The 18899-nt window shown below is 44.4% G+C and overlaps 1 protein-coding gene across 7 annotated transcripts in view; it reads right to left on the bottom strand.

Moving 5' to 3' along the window:
- MARVELD3 (MARVEL domain containing 3) overlaps positions 1–17242 on the bottom strand; it is a 59781-nt gene extending 42539 nt beyond the window's left edge. The window contains exons 1-3 of one of the 7 annotated variants that reach the window (XM_086945483.1): positions 17174–17242; positions 15819–16395; positions 7975–8105 (exon numbers count right to left, since the gene is read on the bottom strand). In XM_086945483.1, the coding sequence (XP_086801609.1) occupies positions 7975–8105; positions 15819–16384 (697 nt within the window). In that variant the 5' untranslated portion in view covers positions 16385–16395; positions 17174–17242. The other 6 variants (XM_086945487.1, XM_086945485.1, XM_086945481.1 and 3 more) reach the window with 6 other exon arrangements.
- Between the last annotated feature and the right edge of the window lie 1657 nt (positions 17243–18899).

Here is an 18899-nt window from a genome sequence, read left to right as displayed (position 1 = left end):
AAAAGATTGATGTACTGACTTGTTTTTTTCTAATCTTCTCAGGCACTTTCGTGAACGTTTGTTTGGCACATGGTTGTACACTAAAATGAAGTAAATAATACGCATAATGTGGCTTGTACAGATTCAGAATTCTCCAGAGATTGGATTCAGTTCCTCATAACCAATTAGGACATTTTGCTCTCCAATTTGGTGACAGATATTAAATGTGCTTTTCTTTCTGGACAATGTTGGTAATGGTGATCATGTGAAGAGAGAACTCTTGTCTTTATACAAGTTTTGAAACGCAAATACTACAGGTCTTTTGAGCTTTCAGTGGACAAACCAAATTCTTACTTCACGTGCATTTGACTCAGATCCAGTAGGCTACATCTCCTTCAGTGCTTGTTTAATATTCCTTTACGATATTGGAGGTTAAAATGGAGGGATTAAAGCTCAGCAGCATCAAGGGGCAGAGATGAATCCAGGGAATTAGTAGTATGCAACCATGGGATTTGTCAGACACACATGCTTCAGACTTCCATTTGGCCACCCCACATTCCCCTGGAACACAACTCTATTTTTACCATTCATGCTTAACTTATCTGAAGATAGTGGTTTCACAGTACCACCTTTCTCCAAAAACACACAACTGCACTCCTAATTCTACTTCCCTAAACCAAGATCAGCCACGTTTAGTACTTGTTCTCCACAACTTCCCCGCTTTCAGTGGGCCAAAAAGGAATAGAAAAGGATATGCTTAGGCTATACAGAAGAATTACAGAACCCACAAATTATGGAAATGCCATACACCGAAAAAAGGCAACAAAACGAGAATAGGCAATATCACCATCACATGCGTATTATCAAGATCTCAATGAATAAACATACACCTAACCAGATGAATCAAGACAATTAAATGTGTAGGAAGCCCTCTGTATGTGGATTAGGGAATTGGAAGTGCATAGAGTTTCTCAAAAAGGTTTGTTAACCTCGTGCAATTTCTGACAACTGAAGAATCTCTAATAATAATGTGAAGCTATTGTTGATTTTTGTTCCACGGAAAAGATTAATCAACATTTTTATTTCTGACAGAAGAAGCACAGTGTTAAAACGTACTGAAGAAAACACAGAGCCCATCTACACCAGCAACATCTATAATTAGGCCGGATGTTCCTTAGCAGTGTATCATAAAACCAAAAAAAATCAATGTAGTCCACCAAAGATGTTTTGGACATACAGTCTCTAGAACAACTCAAAACACAGAACTTGTAAATACCTCCATTGCTCAACAAATTCGAAATTTTAGAAAAGTATGTCCCAGGCCTTCGGTTATTCCCTCTACATTGCGATTGTCCGATTTGGAATATGGTGTGTCATTCATTTTTGTTATCCTATGGTAACGCCCTATACGCAGAAACCACAGTCAAACTTCAGAAAAGACTCCAACGCATACAGAACGCATCCGCACGACTCATCCTCGACATCCCCCGCCACAGCCAAATATCAGCCCACCTGAGAGACCTGCACTAGCTACCCGTCAACAAAAGGATCACGTTCAGGCTCCTCACCCACGCACACATAGCGCTCCACGACATAGGTCCCAAATACCTCAACAAGCGCCTCACGTTCTACACTCCAACACGCAAACTCCGCTCCGCCAGCCTCGCCCTCGCCACCGTCCCATGGATACGCAGAACCACTGCCGGAGGAAGATCATTCTCCTACCTGGCGGCCAAGACGTGAAACTTCCTCCCCGCCCACCTACGACTGACCCAGGACCACCTCACATTCAGGAAACACCTCCAGACCTGTCTCTTCGAGCAGTAGCGGCACTCAGATCTCAAATGGATGCTACATGAAATGTGCTTTCACAAAATTAACCCAAGTTATCTCTGCAGACTCTGCAAAGTTTATGACAGATTGGTGGAAAAAAAAATTTGGGGGTCAGTAAAGTCCAGGCTTTTCCTCCTCTGGAGAGGAGATGTACAATTCCATTAAAACAATTCAAGCACTGCCTGCAAGTGAATCAGGGCGTCTGTGGCCCGATTCTCTTGGGTTAAGTTGCGCTCTTAGCTCTTTGGACCCATTGAGATATATTACCAGCTGATATGCCGGGACAACAGATATAGATGTTCACTTGGCTTACTAGGTAAATATTTATACTATGGAAATATGTGGGCAACTTGAAGCTCAGAGTATTAAATCAAAAGGGGGGAGAAAGAAGCTGATATCCATTCGGCTTCTAAGCGAGAATCAATAATCAAGATAGAATGGATCACATGTACCTGTGCAACCAGGGTCAGGTATGGTGGCAGTCTTAAAAAACCTCATTCACATACATAGGGGGTCGGGCGGTATATCTTGGTTATCCGCCTACTTTATCAACGAGACAGTATCATCATTGGGTTTTTTGGAGTATGCTATCCTCTACCTGGAGGTAGACCCACTGGTAATACAGTAGTTTCCATGTGGACAACACAGCTTTTCGTCCTTCTAGAGTTCCAAAAAGGAGTAAAAGTGGTTAAGGTGTTACAAATCTGTGTTAACGAGAATCATGTAGAAAAAGTCCAACTTTTTGTGCCTAAGTACCAACATATTAATGTATAATGTGTAAAAAGAGGAGGAGGAGTGATGGAATGGTCTGTATGCCTCTTCCCCCCCCCACACATTTGCTGGTGTTAAAGTACGGACATTCATTAACATAAGTTGGTACCCTACTGACACACTCTCCCATGCCCCCTCTCCCCAAGATTACGATTTACGCCCCAGAAAGGAGGATGGATGGTGGAAGAAAATACCAATTTGTGTGTTGCATGGGTCAAAAAATCCTGGGAAAAGCAGCCACTTGGTCACTCTTCTTCCCCCTAATACTGGTTCTTAAGTGTAGGAGAAATGGCCTTACTGGACTGAAACCAATGGGAGTAAAATGGTGGCCAGATGCCCTTTGGAGGAACGGACCTATTTATTTTATTCTTAAAGTAGAGCAAATTTGAAAAGATCAGTTAGTGAAAAGCATTAGACTGAAAGAATATTTTGGGAGGGGTTTTGCTGGAAAAAAAAATCAGTTTTTCCCCCCCAATTAAAATTAGTTATAAAACCACTGGTCTGCAACATTTATTATGTAACAATTTGCCGACTAGGAAGTTCCAAATTATTTCTTCGATCCAAAGCATTTCAATGTGCAGTTCAAGGAGGACCATCCCTCTTCTGACAGAGAAGAGGATGCTCATAAAACTTTGGCAGGATGAGAATTAGGAGGCAGGCAGAAACATGTGAATGTGGGGTGATAAATGTATTACAGGTAAATTGTACTTAAGCCCCCCCCCCCCAAATAATGTGCTTTGACACTTCAATGCTCCTTTGGGAATCAGGGGATTGGCTTTGCTAGTGGTCATGGATGTGGTCCAAAGTGGTAGGAATTTGTGGTGAGCATAGGAGAGGTAATGTTCCTCCACTGATTAATTCGGTCTGAGTAGGCCCTCCAACTCCATCAACTGCCAACAGATCAGAAATAATAAGGTTGTTCCACTTCACCCTCGCTGAATTTTCTGAAACAAAGCTGTATTTGCACCACCTGTACACAGACATACAAGTTCAAAAACACAAGAGAAACCATTCGGGGTCCTGACAGACACAGAGGTAAATCAACACTGTGAAGGACGCTTGTCACCAACACAAGGTCACATTCAAATCCTCCTGCTCATCACCAGCTCGCTCGTTACAGCATTTGAACATACACTGCCCATGCTTTTCTACCTCCTCTGGCACTCCAAGGGGGAGAAGGGGGAAATGAAAATGTGGGTGTCTCAGGGCCAGATGTCCACCCTTAGCCAAACGGACATTTGTCATTTATGTGGTTACAGTAGTAAGGCACCTTTCTAATTTTTGGAAATCGAATGAAGCAATGCGACTTACGAAACGGAGGGTAGACTCCTTAAACAACTCAGCACCACACCTTAAATGGGACTGAAAGTGCAGAGCCCACTAAGAACCTGCTCTTCCTGACACGGTGCATCCGTTTTACTAAAGACAGCCACGTGCTGGGGAGGGCGACCGAAAGCTCAGCAGACCCTTGGTTGCCAAGGAAGTATTTGCTTGTATATATGCAAGCGTGCGGTCCCTGATATATTGATAATTACTGGCATACTATGGGCATTCAAGACACCCACATTCTACCGTTCATATTCATGACCCTGGAGTAATAGTGGTAGTTGATATATTGTGAGCATCCATGATATTTTGCTTACTGTCCACCATTCATGTAATGTTTGTACTAAAGGGCACAGTAGGGTTAATTCATGGCATTTTGTAGGCATTCATGGTAGGATAGTACAGACTGCTGGTAAAATGTTGGGCTGCATCTTGGTGGCAATTCTTGGTAGACGAAGGGCAGTAATGACACGAATGTGCCTATGCCTTACCCTTGGTAGAATATTGGCCACTGCATGACTGTGGTAACATGTGGCATAATCTGGGCATTTAAGGCAGGACGCCGATCCCTTTGAAGAATCTGGTCCTGGAAAAATGATGGTAAATCTTGGCAAGTTGTGAACATCCGTGGAATGATAATGCCAATCCGTGTAAGTCTGTGCACCCTGGCATAGCAGTGGTAATTCTTGGCATACTGATTTAACCGTGGCATGATGATGCCCATTTTTGTTAATATACTGACCGAGCATACTAGTGTTAATTCCTGGTCTATTATGGACATCTGTAGAATGATTAGGCCAGTCCTTAGTATAATACTGGCCCTGGCATATTAGTTACAATTATTTTCATATTATGGGCATCTACCATAAAGGGTGGCGATACATGGGCATGCAACGCACAACCTATCCATTTATGGCACCATTATGTGTGAAGCGATACCAAAGGGGGTGATGGACGGAGCGTTTGAGCAAATCAAACACTCACCCCGAGTCAACTGATCTGGGTTTAATCCATCACTATTCTTTAGCTGACTCCACCACCCCAGTTCAGACATGGCCATATGCAAATCAGTCTGACCCTGTACCTCATGGGAACAGTCCAGCCCGAACTGCCAAGCCATGTCTTCCCTGAACCGGAAACAAGCATCCTGGGACCGGTTTCAGGTTCATAATCCTCAGCCAGGCCCAGATGTGGGTCCCTTGCTCACTCTGCCACTGGATTCAAGATAGCCTGGCTGATGAGGGTTATGAACCCGAAACCGGTCCCAGGATGCTTGTTTACGGTCCAGGGAAGACATGGCTTGGCAGTTCGGGCTGGACTGTTCCCATGAGGCACAGGGTCAGACTGATTGCATATGGCCATGTCTGAACTGGGGTGGTGGAGTCAGCTAAAGAATGATCATGGATTAAACCCAGATCAGGTGAGTGAGTGATTTGCTCAAGCGCTCAGTCCATCATCCCCTTTGGTATCCCCATTATGTGTGAATACACAAGGAAAATGGCAACTCATGTATGAGCATGAAACATGTATTTACCAACAAATAAATGCTTGTGCTTCAGAACGAAAATGTTATTTCATGAAAAATATAAACTTTTGTTGGGGGGAAAATGTTGCTATTATTTGGTAGTAAAATGTGGGTATTTTCACAAACTCAGAAGCTGCGTCCCCTGTTAGGGTCCGATGCATCCGGATGGGATAATGCAATTGAATGTTTTGGAAGAAATATATAATTTTGAAGAGAAACATGATTTATTAAATCCATCCACTATTGGACAAGGCGGATGAAAATTGAATAATGTCTTGATACAATAAACATATCGCATTTGAACTAAATTCAAGTTGAATCATTTTTTAACAACCCCTTGACATAGGAGAATTTGCTGTGCTAAAGGGGACGGACCCTAACAGGGGACGCGGCTTCTGAATTTGTCATACACGCTCTATGATCAGAGAGTGAGACCCTTTGTAGCACGCTACAAACGGAGTACTAGGATTAATTGTTGAAATCACAGTGCGTGTTCCCTCACGCTTGTGTATTTTCATAAACTGTCTGACTGGTGTTTGGTGACAGAATGATTCATTTCTAAATATGCATCTAAAGCAGATATTTAGATGAATAGCCAAAGCTGTGTGAAACCCTAGTCTGTTAGGTTCGCGTAATCGGTCTTCTATCTCTTTATATGGAGGACAGCACTGCTGTAGGAGTTTGTACATCTCTTCAGCTCTGTTGTACTCACCAGATTCTAAGATGTGTGCATATTCTTTTTCCCACTTTGCCACTTTCAAGGAAAGTTTCACTCCCAATATAGGACCAAAAAAGTTATGAACGGCAGAAAAGGAAAACTGCAAGAAGTGGGGTGTAGAACTGTATGAGATACTATGGTTAACGAAATTCTGATTTGCCAAGTCATGTTTTTAAACAACCTTCTAGGGAAGTCGTGCTGAAAAATTCCCCATATGCTACATTTTCTCAAAATGACCTTTGGGATGGGCAAACTGCATCCCTCCAGGGCAGGTTCGGCCTTGCTTGGCACGCCACAAAAGTACAGACATGTGTAATGAGTGCCCTTTCGGAGGCTATGACTTTTTAGCAAACTTCTTGAAAATAGAGCCGTAAAATTGCACTATCGGGCCCGCTTTATTAAAAAATAAAAAATTGGGCCGGGGAGAACTTTCCCAAATCCCCACCCCAACACTTAGAATTCTACATTTAGGGAGCTGAGCTCACTCGCTGCAAACCAGGGCAGCCATCATACCCTGTTACTGCCACCATCATAGATCACCAATCGCCTCTGCTACCAGCCTCTGTTATCAGCGCCTCCACCCATACCAAGCAAGGAGCCAATCATACAAGAATGTGGAAAAGCAAGGCAGCTCACCTGGCTGGAATGCAACTTACAACAAATTGCTTAAAATAGCTTTTTATGTGACAACACTGATCTTTACAGCAGTAAAGGAGAGAGGTAAGAGACAGGAAGTGTAGGGTGGTGGAAGAAAGGTGGAATCAAGACTAGACAACCTTGGTATTTAGCGACCCCGGTAGTCGACAGTCTGCTGCTTCAACTTCAAGCAATGGCCTTACATTGATGACACAGGCACTGGCCAGATCCACGCAGCAGGGCATGGCACAGGCCAGTGCTGCTCGCTGGGACTCATCAGCTACAAGTCCACAGTGCTTCCTGGTAATAGCAGGATTCACGAGCCAAGTGTGACGTCACACAGATCAGTGAAACTCCCGCCTGAGCTGCGAGATTCACAAACTTCACGAACGAGCCACGGAGGAGCTTGAAAAACCAGTCTTCAGTTTCTGTAAACGTCAGGGGGGCGGGGGACTGCGCAGCATCTCCTCATGGGTCTGATGCTCTTAGCAACGCTCTGTCCTGAGAGTTGAACTGTGCGCCCTGCAACAGACCGGCTAAGAGTGCGGACTGAACAGAACGTCACGGGGGTGGGATGAAGGGGAGATATGTAGCACATCCCCCTGCCGCGCCCCGTCTTTCGGTGGGCAATCGTTTACCCCCTCCCCCCATCCCATCCCATTTAGGCACAGGCCAATGAATATCTGAGAGAGAGATGTGGGGACACAGGGGCCCGTCCTCACATGTTTCTAGGGGGCAGCATCATTTTGTGGGTAACCGCGGGGGTCAGTATGGTAATTTTCTATAATAATTAGTTATCACCATCTTTATAATGCGTCACCGTTAGAGTCCACGGAGAAGTGTACACTGAAAGAAGTACATGCCAGTTCCAGGCAGCAAACAGAAACCTAGTGCTTTAAATTCAGGTACCACTTGTACATTTAAAGCAGGTGAAGTCCCTGCTATGAAAGTCACATCAATGCAATGTTTGCAACTCTCGTAGTTGTAACCCAAAATAGAGAGGTGAATTGATTTCCCCGCCTCCTGGAATGTTGCAAACAGGTTTTTGTAGTTCGGAATCTGCGCTCCAGTTTCCACAAGTGATAAAATCTCTGGGTTCAGTATAGACAGCGGCATTACAGAAAAGCAGAGGTGGAAACAGGCCATAAACCCTGCATTAGTTCGAGGGGTGCAGCAAGCTTCTTACCTCTTCCGGTGCACAGGTACCTGCACTTGTTACACTCCAGGATTCCTCCCCCTCTTTCAGACTCGTAGTAGTCTCGCTCATCAAAGGCGGGGCTCTCCAGAGGGGGCCCGTAGCCCACTGAAAGAGCATCCCTGGAAACCAGAAAAGATCCATTCAACTTGGCGTTAATCTAAGTTTCTTGTTAGTGGTTAGACAATAATAGCTGTTATCACATCGCTATGCGGAAACACAGGCCGTAATCCAAAAGGCCACTGCTGATAACTCCGCTGAGTCAACACCTAATCAGCTGCACACGTTAAGGGTTTATATGAAGCGCCTTGGGACCCTCCGGGTAAGTAGTGCGCTATATAAATGCCTATACATTACATTACATTACATTTACCCACAGCAGGACATAGATTTTGCTCTACATCTGGCGGCCCAGACTCCTGTGAGAGTTGGATTGACACCGAATGCACAAATTATCTAAAAAAATGAATCCAGAATGCATTTGTGTGACATTTTTTTGAAAGTATTATTTATAGCACGTGTTTGTTCATGTGAACTTCGGGAGAAAGTTACCTTTTTAGTTCTAGCTAGATAACACTAATTCTTTTAAATCTACATAATATTGACACTGACTCCACCCACAGGAATAACGCCGAATCACAAGATGCTGTTTGGGGTATCTATCACTACACCTTGTAGGTGGTGCTTTTATTGGAATACATGAGGAACTATTTTACACCTGAAAATTACAATAAATCATCAAGCTGTTTGTCGCATTTAATTCTGTATCGCCTAAATGTATTCTTTAAAGTGATAAACAGCATTTGTGCATGCAACACACAAACAGCACTTGGGAATCCCTGTTTTTTACATGCGTTCGCACATTAAAACCACACTTATTGGCTTTGCCAGGGTTAGTTTTATATAAAACACAAACTACTAAGCAATGTTGGTTACGTGTTTGTTCCACCCAGTTCTGTAGTACTCACTTGCCAACCTCGAAGGCAGCATAAAGGGCCAAGCTGGCTTTTCGGAGTTCAAATTCCAGACTTGAAGATCACAAGGGGGTCAACAAATGAGCACTTGTCTCGCTGAGCCGCATTACCAGCTTGAGAGAGAATAGAGCAGAACCTTCAACCCCCAGATCTTGTAAAACTTGCTGTGGTCTTGGCTCTGTGGCCAAGCGGTCAAGCAGAGCAGGGCAGCCCGGCATGACCGCCCGGCAGGTGATACTTGTCCGGCCAGACTGGAGGGAGTGGAATTTAATTACACCAGACTAAATGACCGTTCCTATCTACTGGAGCAATTACAGGCCTGGGAGGCAACAAAAGCTTCTGTCTAGAGAGAGACCTGGCAGGGGGGGGCATGCAAGACAGGCAAGACAGCGCTCGAAGGCCGAAGTCAACGAGTGGGGGAAGGGGGCAACTCAGGATAAAGGGATCGAGTATATATTGGTGTTATACCTGCTGCTAGTTGCCCTTAGTTTGAAAAAGCACCTAATCACTTGGGCAACAAGCATTGGCAAAGTTACTATTGGAGTACCTTTGGGACCTATTGACTGCAATGACGTTTGGTGATGCAGTACAGCATCTGCACGATGCTGTGCAGAGTGAAAAAGAAGTAGCACGAAAGCACTTTTTATTTTTTGTTAGAGGGAAGAGCTGGCAGCAGTTTGCTACCTGCTCTTCGCTCCCTAAAACATTAAATATAAAAAAAAAGCTTTTGCAATGCAACCAGTCTCGCCTTTGAGACCTCATATGTATTTAGCTATGCTGCACATTATGCTGGGTGACGAAACATCTACTGTTCATTAACATGGAGGGAAAGTAAGAGTAAGCACCAAACGGCATGACATGCCAGGTATGGGAACACATGGAGGAAAATATTACCTGTCAGCAGGAAATGGTATAGTTCAAAGCTCTATTTTTAATATAAAATCAGGGCCTTCCGTGGTCATATCACTGAAAATACAAGATTTTAAAAAATATTGTCTACATGTGCTTGTGGAAGACAAGTTCTATGGACTGGAATCCAGAGAATGCTAAAGCGAATCTGGTATTTTACTGACCTCTGCTGGTCGTTTTCCATCAAGAAAGTTAAACGGTGGCAGTTGCCAAAATTTTTTTTAAAAAGTAAGTCCCTCAGCAGAAGGCAATTCTGGTATTATACTGACCTCTACTGGTCGTTTTCTATCAAGACAGTTAAATAGAGGCTGCTGAACAAGCAGAAAGCAATTGTGTTTTACGGACTACTGGCCGTTTTCTATCAAGACAGTTAACTAGAGGCAGTTGAACAGAAAAAAAAGTCCCTAAGTGGAAGCAGACACGTCCTAGGGCTGATCTCCAGAGCCCACAAAGTACATACACATATAATTATACACAAGAGGTCTTGAATGCTCGACCTAAAAATTGTGGACAGCAGGGGGGCAACAGAGGAGCGAGTAGGTGGGGGAAGCAACACGAAGAGGACAGGAAAAAGAAATGCATAAGGGAGAACAGCCAAGGAGCAAGAGAGAGGCATACAAATAGGAAAACAACAGTGCAGGGGACAGAAACACAGGAACGAGTTAGCAAGGGGTGATGAGAAGCACAGGAGGGAGAGACCTGACAAAGACAATAGGTATCGCCTATGAAACCTACTGGCTTTGCCAACGTTTTTCAACCATGCTGTACCACACCGTGGCTGTTTTACAACATCGCTAAAAAACAAAAAGCACAATGACGCTGCTTCACTTTGTAGGCGCATATGCTTTCGATATGCATGCCTATAAAAAAAGGCACAGGGGTTTTTTCTTTTCAGTTCTGAGGTGAATCAGTAAATTAAAAAAACTGTGCAAAATCTCTTTTGAAAAATTTAGCTTGAAAGTGATTAAAAAAAATAACAGGATGAGTGGATTGCAAAAAGCAGGGTGGGGAAAAAACTGAGAAAAAATGGTGGGTGGGGGAGAAGCAACATGAGTGATGGAGAAAACAAGGGAAAGAGTGAAAGAACTCCAGGGCAAAGACAGAAACACGTCGGCAAAAGGGAACAACGTGGAGCAAGGGGAAGTACACGGGCGAGAGAGCAGCACAAGAGCAGGTGGGGAAGAGAAACACATTGGCAAGGGAGAGAAATGTGGGTGGGGAAAAGAACACAGAGGAGACAGCTGGAAAACACATGCACTCTCGTGGAGTCCTTAAACAAAGCGAAAAAACTCGTTCCCTAAAAGCAAGCAGTGAAAGGATAGAAGCCAGACAAAACGGTAAACAGTAAAGCAGCTATGCTCCAGGGGCAGGATAAACACAAGATGGACTAGCTGGGACAATGAAAGCCATTGAATAAGAATCATGCAAATTAAAGTGACAATAAAGTCAACCAATGGTAAGCAATGGGTGGCCTGTAAGCTCTTTGTAAGCCCACAATAGGTCTTTTGCACCCAGACAGCTTGTGCTATGTAGTAGGCTCGACCTAAACAAATGGCTTGTGTAATTGGAAAACCATCCGACCAAACAAAAAAAGATACAAGGATGAAGGCAATGTGGGGGATTAAGTTGATGGATATACAGAGTCAAGCATTCGAACCAGAGGACAAAAGGATGGATATGTGTTCTTCCAAAGTCAACTGAGCGGTGCTCAAAAACTGAGAGATTTAAATAAGAGAGCGGTTAAGAGTGCCATACTTATGTTGGATACCCCAAGTCTGAAGGTCTGAGAAGCCGAATCCCTACCAGCTTATAAAAGAGGAAGAGTGGCAAGGAGATAGTGAGGCTACGAGCTAAAACGCGGATATGGCATGGGGCACTCAGGCAACACGTGGGCCCTGGCAAAGCTCTATGAAGTAGTATCCAGGCAATATGTAAGCACTACAAAATAAAGAATAAAAAGAAATGCAAATACTTAAAAAGCAATATGAAGGATGGGAGTGTAGGAGGATGCCACTGACGTTGCATTTTTAATTCATGTTGCTGTCCTCTGTTGCAGGCAGAATTAAAGTACAAGTAACCTGTCCTAGTCACACACTGATGTTAGGACGCTAACAAGAAAAAAACAGCCAATGACTGAAGAGGGCTGACCCAAAGACCGCTTTCTGCATGTTATTTGCTGATTTGAGGTATATCCATGCGGCCAAACTGGTCACTAGTCAGGCCTAAAAAACAAACTTACAGCTTTGCAAAGAGTTCCCAGAAAGTGTTCGCTGGTGGATGCTGCCGAATATGTTTTAAAAATGTGCTGCATGTCTATAGTCATATAGCTAATAATAGACTGTTTCAGCCAAGAACAACATTTTAAAAAGTAACACCAAGAACTCAGTTAAAAAAATGACACCAAATCCAATCTCAGAGGCCGGTTTGAGGGGTATTTTATTGTGGTTTCCAATTCATCATGATCTATTTAAAATCCAAGGTGATTCGGGTTACTGGGCGAGTTATGGTTTTATTATTTGCACATTGTAGGATAAGGAATATGTTTCTAACACATATCTTTCTCTGCCACTGCCTCCCTTTCTTAAACCTATTTTATTTGATATTTTAACACGAAATAAAATGACACTGGCAAAATCTTATAAAGACAGGAAGTACAATAGAAGGAGAGCAGATAGCAGCATGCATATGGATGGAGAGGTTGGGGAAGCCTGAAGGACACGGGAAAGGGTAGTGGGACTCCAAATATTTTTAAGCCACATGAAAGTAGGTTATTTTGAGCTTGGCAGTAGCATGGTAGCATGTACATTTTTTTTGTGAAATCGTGTGCAACATTTGTGCCAAACATGGGTTTGCAGTTATCCTTCATGATTTTTTTTCACGCAAGTATTTACATTAGGTAAAAGAGAAAGTCACACAAAGTAAGACTTTTCATACAAAAATGTAATTCTGCGAAACATTTTGTGCACAAATATCTCCCACGACCATATTGTGTAATGAAAAATTAAGCAAAACAGTAATAAGGTTTGCGAATCGTTCAAGCATAATTTAAATTTTCCTCACGCCAACTTTTAAATCTTTTTCAATTTTATGAGGGCAGGCATCCTAGAAGGATGTTGGTAGCATGACTAATCTTTCTGTGCATTTAATGGGAAGGCAAAGGGGAGCCCCCAGGTACTGTTCCATAATAGCAAGCTTAGGATGGGGTAATACTAAAAGAGGGGTGCCACACAGGACTTAGAAGGCCAAGGCATCAATAAAAAAATATTTTCCATCTCTGCGTTGCACAGGACATCAGAGGATACCATAGAGTTATCTATGATGTACGCGAATGCTGGTGTCAAAAACAATGTTACTGGTACCTGCCTCGGTACATTTTGTATCCCATGCACTTCAAATCTCACTCAGCTACAATTATGATACAATGATGGTTAACATTTAAAAGAGTTCTTGTTGAATCGATGTTACTTACAACATAGACTCAATCTATTTTGCCCTTAAACAAGCTGACACATTGACTGTTGTTGAGTTTTCAGTCCAGTTTATGCTCAATTCTAGGAGAAATGGTTCCCATACATAGATTTTCTTCCAAATCGCTGGTTTAGATATGAACTGCTAAGGTTGAGAATGGGCATCAACCCTTGTTATAGTAGTGATAAGTTAAAAATGGCATGATAGATGCAGTGGGACAGCTTGGGTGTTAAATGTTACAATTTGCACATTCTTATAGATTGTCTAAAATTCTTGCCCCTCTGTAAGACTATTTTAAGACTGCTTTTCTTAAAATATGGTGCAAGTAACTGTATACAAGCTGGGCCCTCCTAACGGACATACACCATTTATATGCGGCTTGTGTCGTTGGGAGATTTAGGATTTCCGCAAAAGACCTTTTGCAGGATTGGGACACGTGCTCCCATTTTTAAGAATGTTTATGGTGATGCCTGCGGTTGCCAAATGATCTTATTCTGTTTATATTTTAGGAGAAGAGGTTTTTATGAATCTTATGATTGGGTTTTTATTGTTATACGTGTTTTTTTGGATATTTATTTGATTGTATTTACTTTTTAATGATTAGTGTTTGTCTATTTATGTTATTTAAAGACGATGGGTCAAAATCAACATTTTCTTGAGTTTGTCTTGCTCAGCGCCCAATGTGCATGATTTGTTCCCTCTTTCTTAACATGGACAGGGTTGTCCTCTCTATTCAGGGCATCCTTGATGGCAAACTTCAAGTCTCCTCATGTGCCCATAAACAGATAATGTAATTAGAAGCCAAAATGCCAATGCACGTCCGAGGAGTCCTTGAGCTGACCAAACAGAAGAGTAGAGGCATTGATGGGTCCAGCTATCCAGTGCAGTCCTCTGTCCCTGGCTTTCCCGGTCACAACATCACATATGAAAGACAGGGTCCAAGAGTGCGGCTTGAGCAAGCCCCTGAAGCATGGAGTTGCAACTAGTGAAGAGAAGAGGAATTTTTGACAAATTGTGTTCTCTCCTTAACCTGTGAAGTGCAAAGCACTATCCAGTAGTGACACATTGCCTCAGGGGCTAAAGTCTTGAAGGGAAGGAGGGGTGTGACTTAGGGCCATATGTAGGAAGCCTAATTGCGAACGCAAATGCTGAAATTCATAGAATTTCAGCATTTGCGATCGCAATTTGGGCAGTGTGTTATGTAGCACACAAAAACCCACACGCAAAATAAGGAATTGCAAAATTTGCGATTCTTTATTTTGCATTTGCATTTAAGGAATCGCAAATTGCGATTCCTTATATGCAATGTAGGAAGCACCCAAGTTGTGCGAATTTTGGCTTAAGGAATCGCAAATTACCACCAACTTGAGGTTGGTGGTAATTTGCGATTTCTTTGAAAAATGCATATTTTTGCATTTATCAAAGTGCCATGTGGCAAACATACATGCCCTTAGGGCATGTATGTGCACACATGTTTATTTCAGGGGTGCAAAAGGGTGTCCTATTGACAGCCTTGAAATTGCATTCTCAATTTGCGATTCTCTAATTGAGAATCGCAAATTGATAATGTCTTCCAGTTCATTCCTATGGGCATTCTAGCCCATAGGAATGAATGAGAAGGTATTCCTTCTTTGCGAATCGCAATTTGCAATTCGCAAATAAGGAATAAGTGGGATTCGCAAAAATTTTGCTAATCCTACCTACATTGCGTTTTGCGATTCTCTAATTGCGATTCTCTAAAATTCGCAATTTGAGAATCGCAAAACACAAATTACCTACATTAGTAACCACAGTTGCCATTTTATTTCTTCATGGTATCTTATCAAATATGACCTTTTCTCCTCACACCGTCACCTGCCTGTCCTCTGAAAATGCCCTCCAAAAGCTGTTCAATTATATGGTTATATTTCGCACTGTTATTACATCTGATTTTATTCTGTTTAAGTGAGAAAAAGAATTTAAAAAATACGGGTGGGGGGGGGGGGGTATTGTGAGCTGGGCTTCCTTTCCAGTAAACCAGCCCCCATCCCTCGCAGACGTGTTGAAAGGGGGATGCTTGCACATTTTGGTGGAAGTCCAAGCATCAGTCAGAATAGCTGTACCTATGACTAACTTTGCAACTACAGACGAGCTGTGTATTTTGAGTGTTTTGCAGAATACCAAAAGACTATTTTCCAAATTTTTAGTAGTCTGATCAAGGAACTCTTGCACATCTCTGATACGTCTACCCCGTGCCCTTTGTTCAGTCTGAGCAATAGTCCAAGAACAATAACAGGGTCAACTACATACCAGAAGGAATTGCCCTTTGAGGCGCCAAAGGTCCTAAAAGCAGACCCACTGCAGCGCCCCTTCCACCCACACCTGATAGGTTTGAGAAAACAGCTTCGAGTACTTACAGGGGTAGTAAATCTCGGTTTGGTAAGGAGTCTACACAGACTTAGTCAAAGGCAGAACGTAATATCCGCACAGGGCCGCGGCACTTACTTCTTGTAATAAGCGGCCTCCTGGTGGAAGTCGACCTCCCTTGCATCCCTGGGGACAGACTGGCCCTGCTCGTCCCAGTAGCGGTCTCGCTCGCGTGGCCGGGGCTTCTCCTGATACGCATCGGGGCTCCTCTCCTCCCAGGACCGGTCCAGGGCCCCCTCCTGTCGGTGGTGGCTCGGTTCCCTTCGATCCCTGCTTCTCTCGTCCCGGTTCCTGTCCCGGCTCCCCTCCTTCCTTTCATTACGTCCGTGCTGCCGGCTCCTGTCCTCCCTGTACCTGTCCCGGCTCTCCGGCTCACTGTCCAAGCCCCTGTCCGCCCGGTGCCGGTCCCGCGATGCCTCCCTCACCTCTCGGGGCCTCTCCTCCCGGGGCCGGTCCTGCGCGTGTCTCCTCTCTGGGGGGCGTTGTTCATGAGGCGGGCGGGTTCTGCTCCTGTCCCCATTCCCCAGCCGTTCGTCCCTCCTGTTTAGGTCCCTGTGGTCCGCATTACTTTTAGGGGTACGGTGTTCCCCTTCTCTGGGGACGCGTCCTGGGTCGTGCCTGTACCGGTGATCCACATGAGACATCCTTGGGTCACCTGGAAAGAAACGATCAGAGTTGAGTTTGCATCGGGAGTGAAGCCCTAGGAAACTAAACACCTCCACTGGGCATCAACTCTGACCCTTCCCTTTCCCTGTCTCCCTTTGCGTTCAGCTCTCTCTTTTCTCAACCTATTTCTTTACTCCTTAAACATCCAGCTGTTGCCTGTACCAGCAGCGTTTCCAATGACCAACCCCTAGCCCTTAAGCCAACATTTACTTTCAGCTCCCACTACCAAGTTATTTGCTTATCTCCTTCCTGGTCCTCTCCCCCCCTCCCCCCAACAAAAAACGGGAAAAAAAACGCACAGGCGGTAGCGGGAGCTGCGTGGTGTGTGCACAGGAACTCACAACCGGCACCTGTTGCCCGTGCGCCCTGGCTCTGGTGCCCACAGCCCACGCCCCTGCCGCGCCCTCGACATGGGATCCAAAGTCTGCACTCCAATCACATCTGCCCCCAATTCTACTTCTCCCTAACTGTGCCCACTGTTCAAGTCGGGTCGGTCCTGTGCTCGACTCGATCTATAAAGTCCAGCCCCTGCCCGAGGTGTAAACCACGGCTGCACTTCCTGCTCACGCCCCCGGCTGCGCCGCGAGCTCCTAAGCGAACTACAGACGTGTAGCCCTGCCAATCTGGAACTTCTACATTCACCCCAGCCCCGATTTCCTCACCTGAGGCACGGACCATCCATGTTCTGAACAACAAGCCACCTGCCAGGCCCTCCCCTCTAACGACGCGTCCCCGTTACCTGCAGCTATTTCACAACCAACTCTTACCTGCAAGGTAGCAGCTACCCCACTAGAGGAATGAACCTTAGCAGCGAGACAACCTCACGTAAGGAGGACGTCATCTCGTCTTTTACTACTTTACAATTACGAAGGAACTTTTCACTTCAGTTGACACCAGGAAACACCCTTGCTGTTTTATTTATTTATTTATTTTGACAGTTTTATAAAGCGCAGGCTAGACCCGGGAGTATCGGAGCGCTTTACATAATGTTCCACAGAAATTACAAAATTACATCAGTTACTAGAAAAACATTTCAAGAGAGTAGATGACGAAATAAATGGAGTTTAGAAGGGTGAGGGGTGGGGTAAAGGGGTAGGAGGTAGATAGGATGGCGAGAGGAAGGAAAGTTTTCCCAAGGTCCGGCTGGGTAGGTGACGGGGGGGGAAGGGGGGGGGGGGGGTGCAATAGCTGAGCATGCTCTGGCACTCGTTTTCTTTTTGTGAATACATTGGGGTTTCAGCAGCAGGGTGAGCGTGCTTCATGAGTTTCTGTTCCCCCCTGATTTTTCTGGCTTTTGAGCCAAGTAACTGGGGGTATTGAAGTGTAACGCCTTATGCGTCATGCAGGCAATCTTTAACTGGATCCTTGCCTCATATGGTAGGAGTTTAATGCTTTTAGATCCGGTGAGATGTGAGTGTTTCTTTTTGTTCCAAGGACCAGTCTGTCTGCCACGTTGAGGGATGCTCTTAGAGGGGCCAGTTTGTCTTGAGGTAGGCCACATAGTGTGGCACTACCATAAGCCAGTCTGGGTAATACTAGGGTTTGCACCGTTTGTTTTAGGTCTTCTTGTGGTAGATAGGGTTTGAGTTTCGTCAGGATGCTTAGTTGATGATTCGCTCCTTTCATGAAGTGTAGTGCATACCCTAATGTTGATCGCAAACACAGTATATTTGTACTGGAGGACTGGGGGTGAAAAGGAACAGGGACAGCTTAAATAAGCATTGGTAAATGCATTAGGTTTTGCCTATGTAATTAATAGTAAGATGTTTTTTGTTGTAAGTTGTAGCTTGCTGAGTAGTTATATGTAAATGTATTTGAGCTTATATAGCACACAGCTACCCGCAGTGGGTGTCCCGGTGCTTGCTTAGGGAACCCGTCCTGGTATTCCCCTGTGAGATAACCCCAGCAGGGTATCCACAAGGTGAAAGCCAGGCATCCCGCCGCGAGGGGCCGTTGTGGAGATTAAGCAAGCTATTGCCCAGAGTCGCAGAGTGTGAACCCGTGAGTCGAGAAGGCACCGGAGCGAGAATTATCGAGTCCGTGGAATTTTTAGCCCAAGACCCGCCGAGGCGGGGATTTGAACCCTGGTCCAGGGCCGATCTCAGCTTCCGGGTCTGCCGCCTCTAACCCCTGAGCCACACTTCTCCACACAATATAAGTTACAGAAATCCTGTTAAAATGTTATGACTTGTCTATGTACAAAAAGGCAATACATTGTGCTGTTAGTTGTGGTATAGGGCGGGTAAGTAATAGCAACATTTTGAAAAAGGAAATGAAATAGGAAAATAATGTAAGTAATTGATGTAATAGCAAATGTGTTTAGAGGAGTTCTGACAACTTTTGGACCCAGTACCAATGCACCTGCTGCACCATTCAAATCATGCTCCTAGTGTCTGCAAGATAACTGCAGTTGTGACTGCCTGTTTAGCATTAAAATATTTGGTATTTAGAGGAGGTATGACCACTTTTGGGCCCGGTGCCACTGCATATGCT

Source organism: Lissotriton vulgaris, chromosome 12 (assembly GCF_964263255.1).
Source record: "Lissotriton vulgaris chromosome 12, aLisVul1.2, whole genome shotgun sequence".
In the NCBI taxonomy this organism is placed as follows: domain Eukaryota; kingdom Metazoa; phylum Chordata; class Amphibia; order Caudata; family Salamandridae; genus Lissotriton; species Lissotriton vulgaris.
Note: the sequence above shows the minus strand (reverse complement) of the source record. Positions and strands in the feature narration are given on the sequence as shown.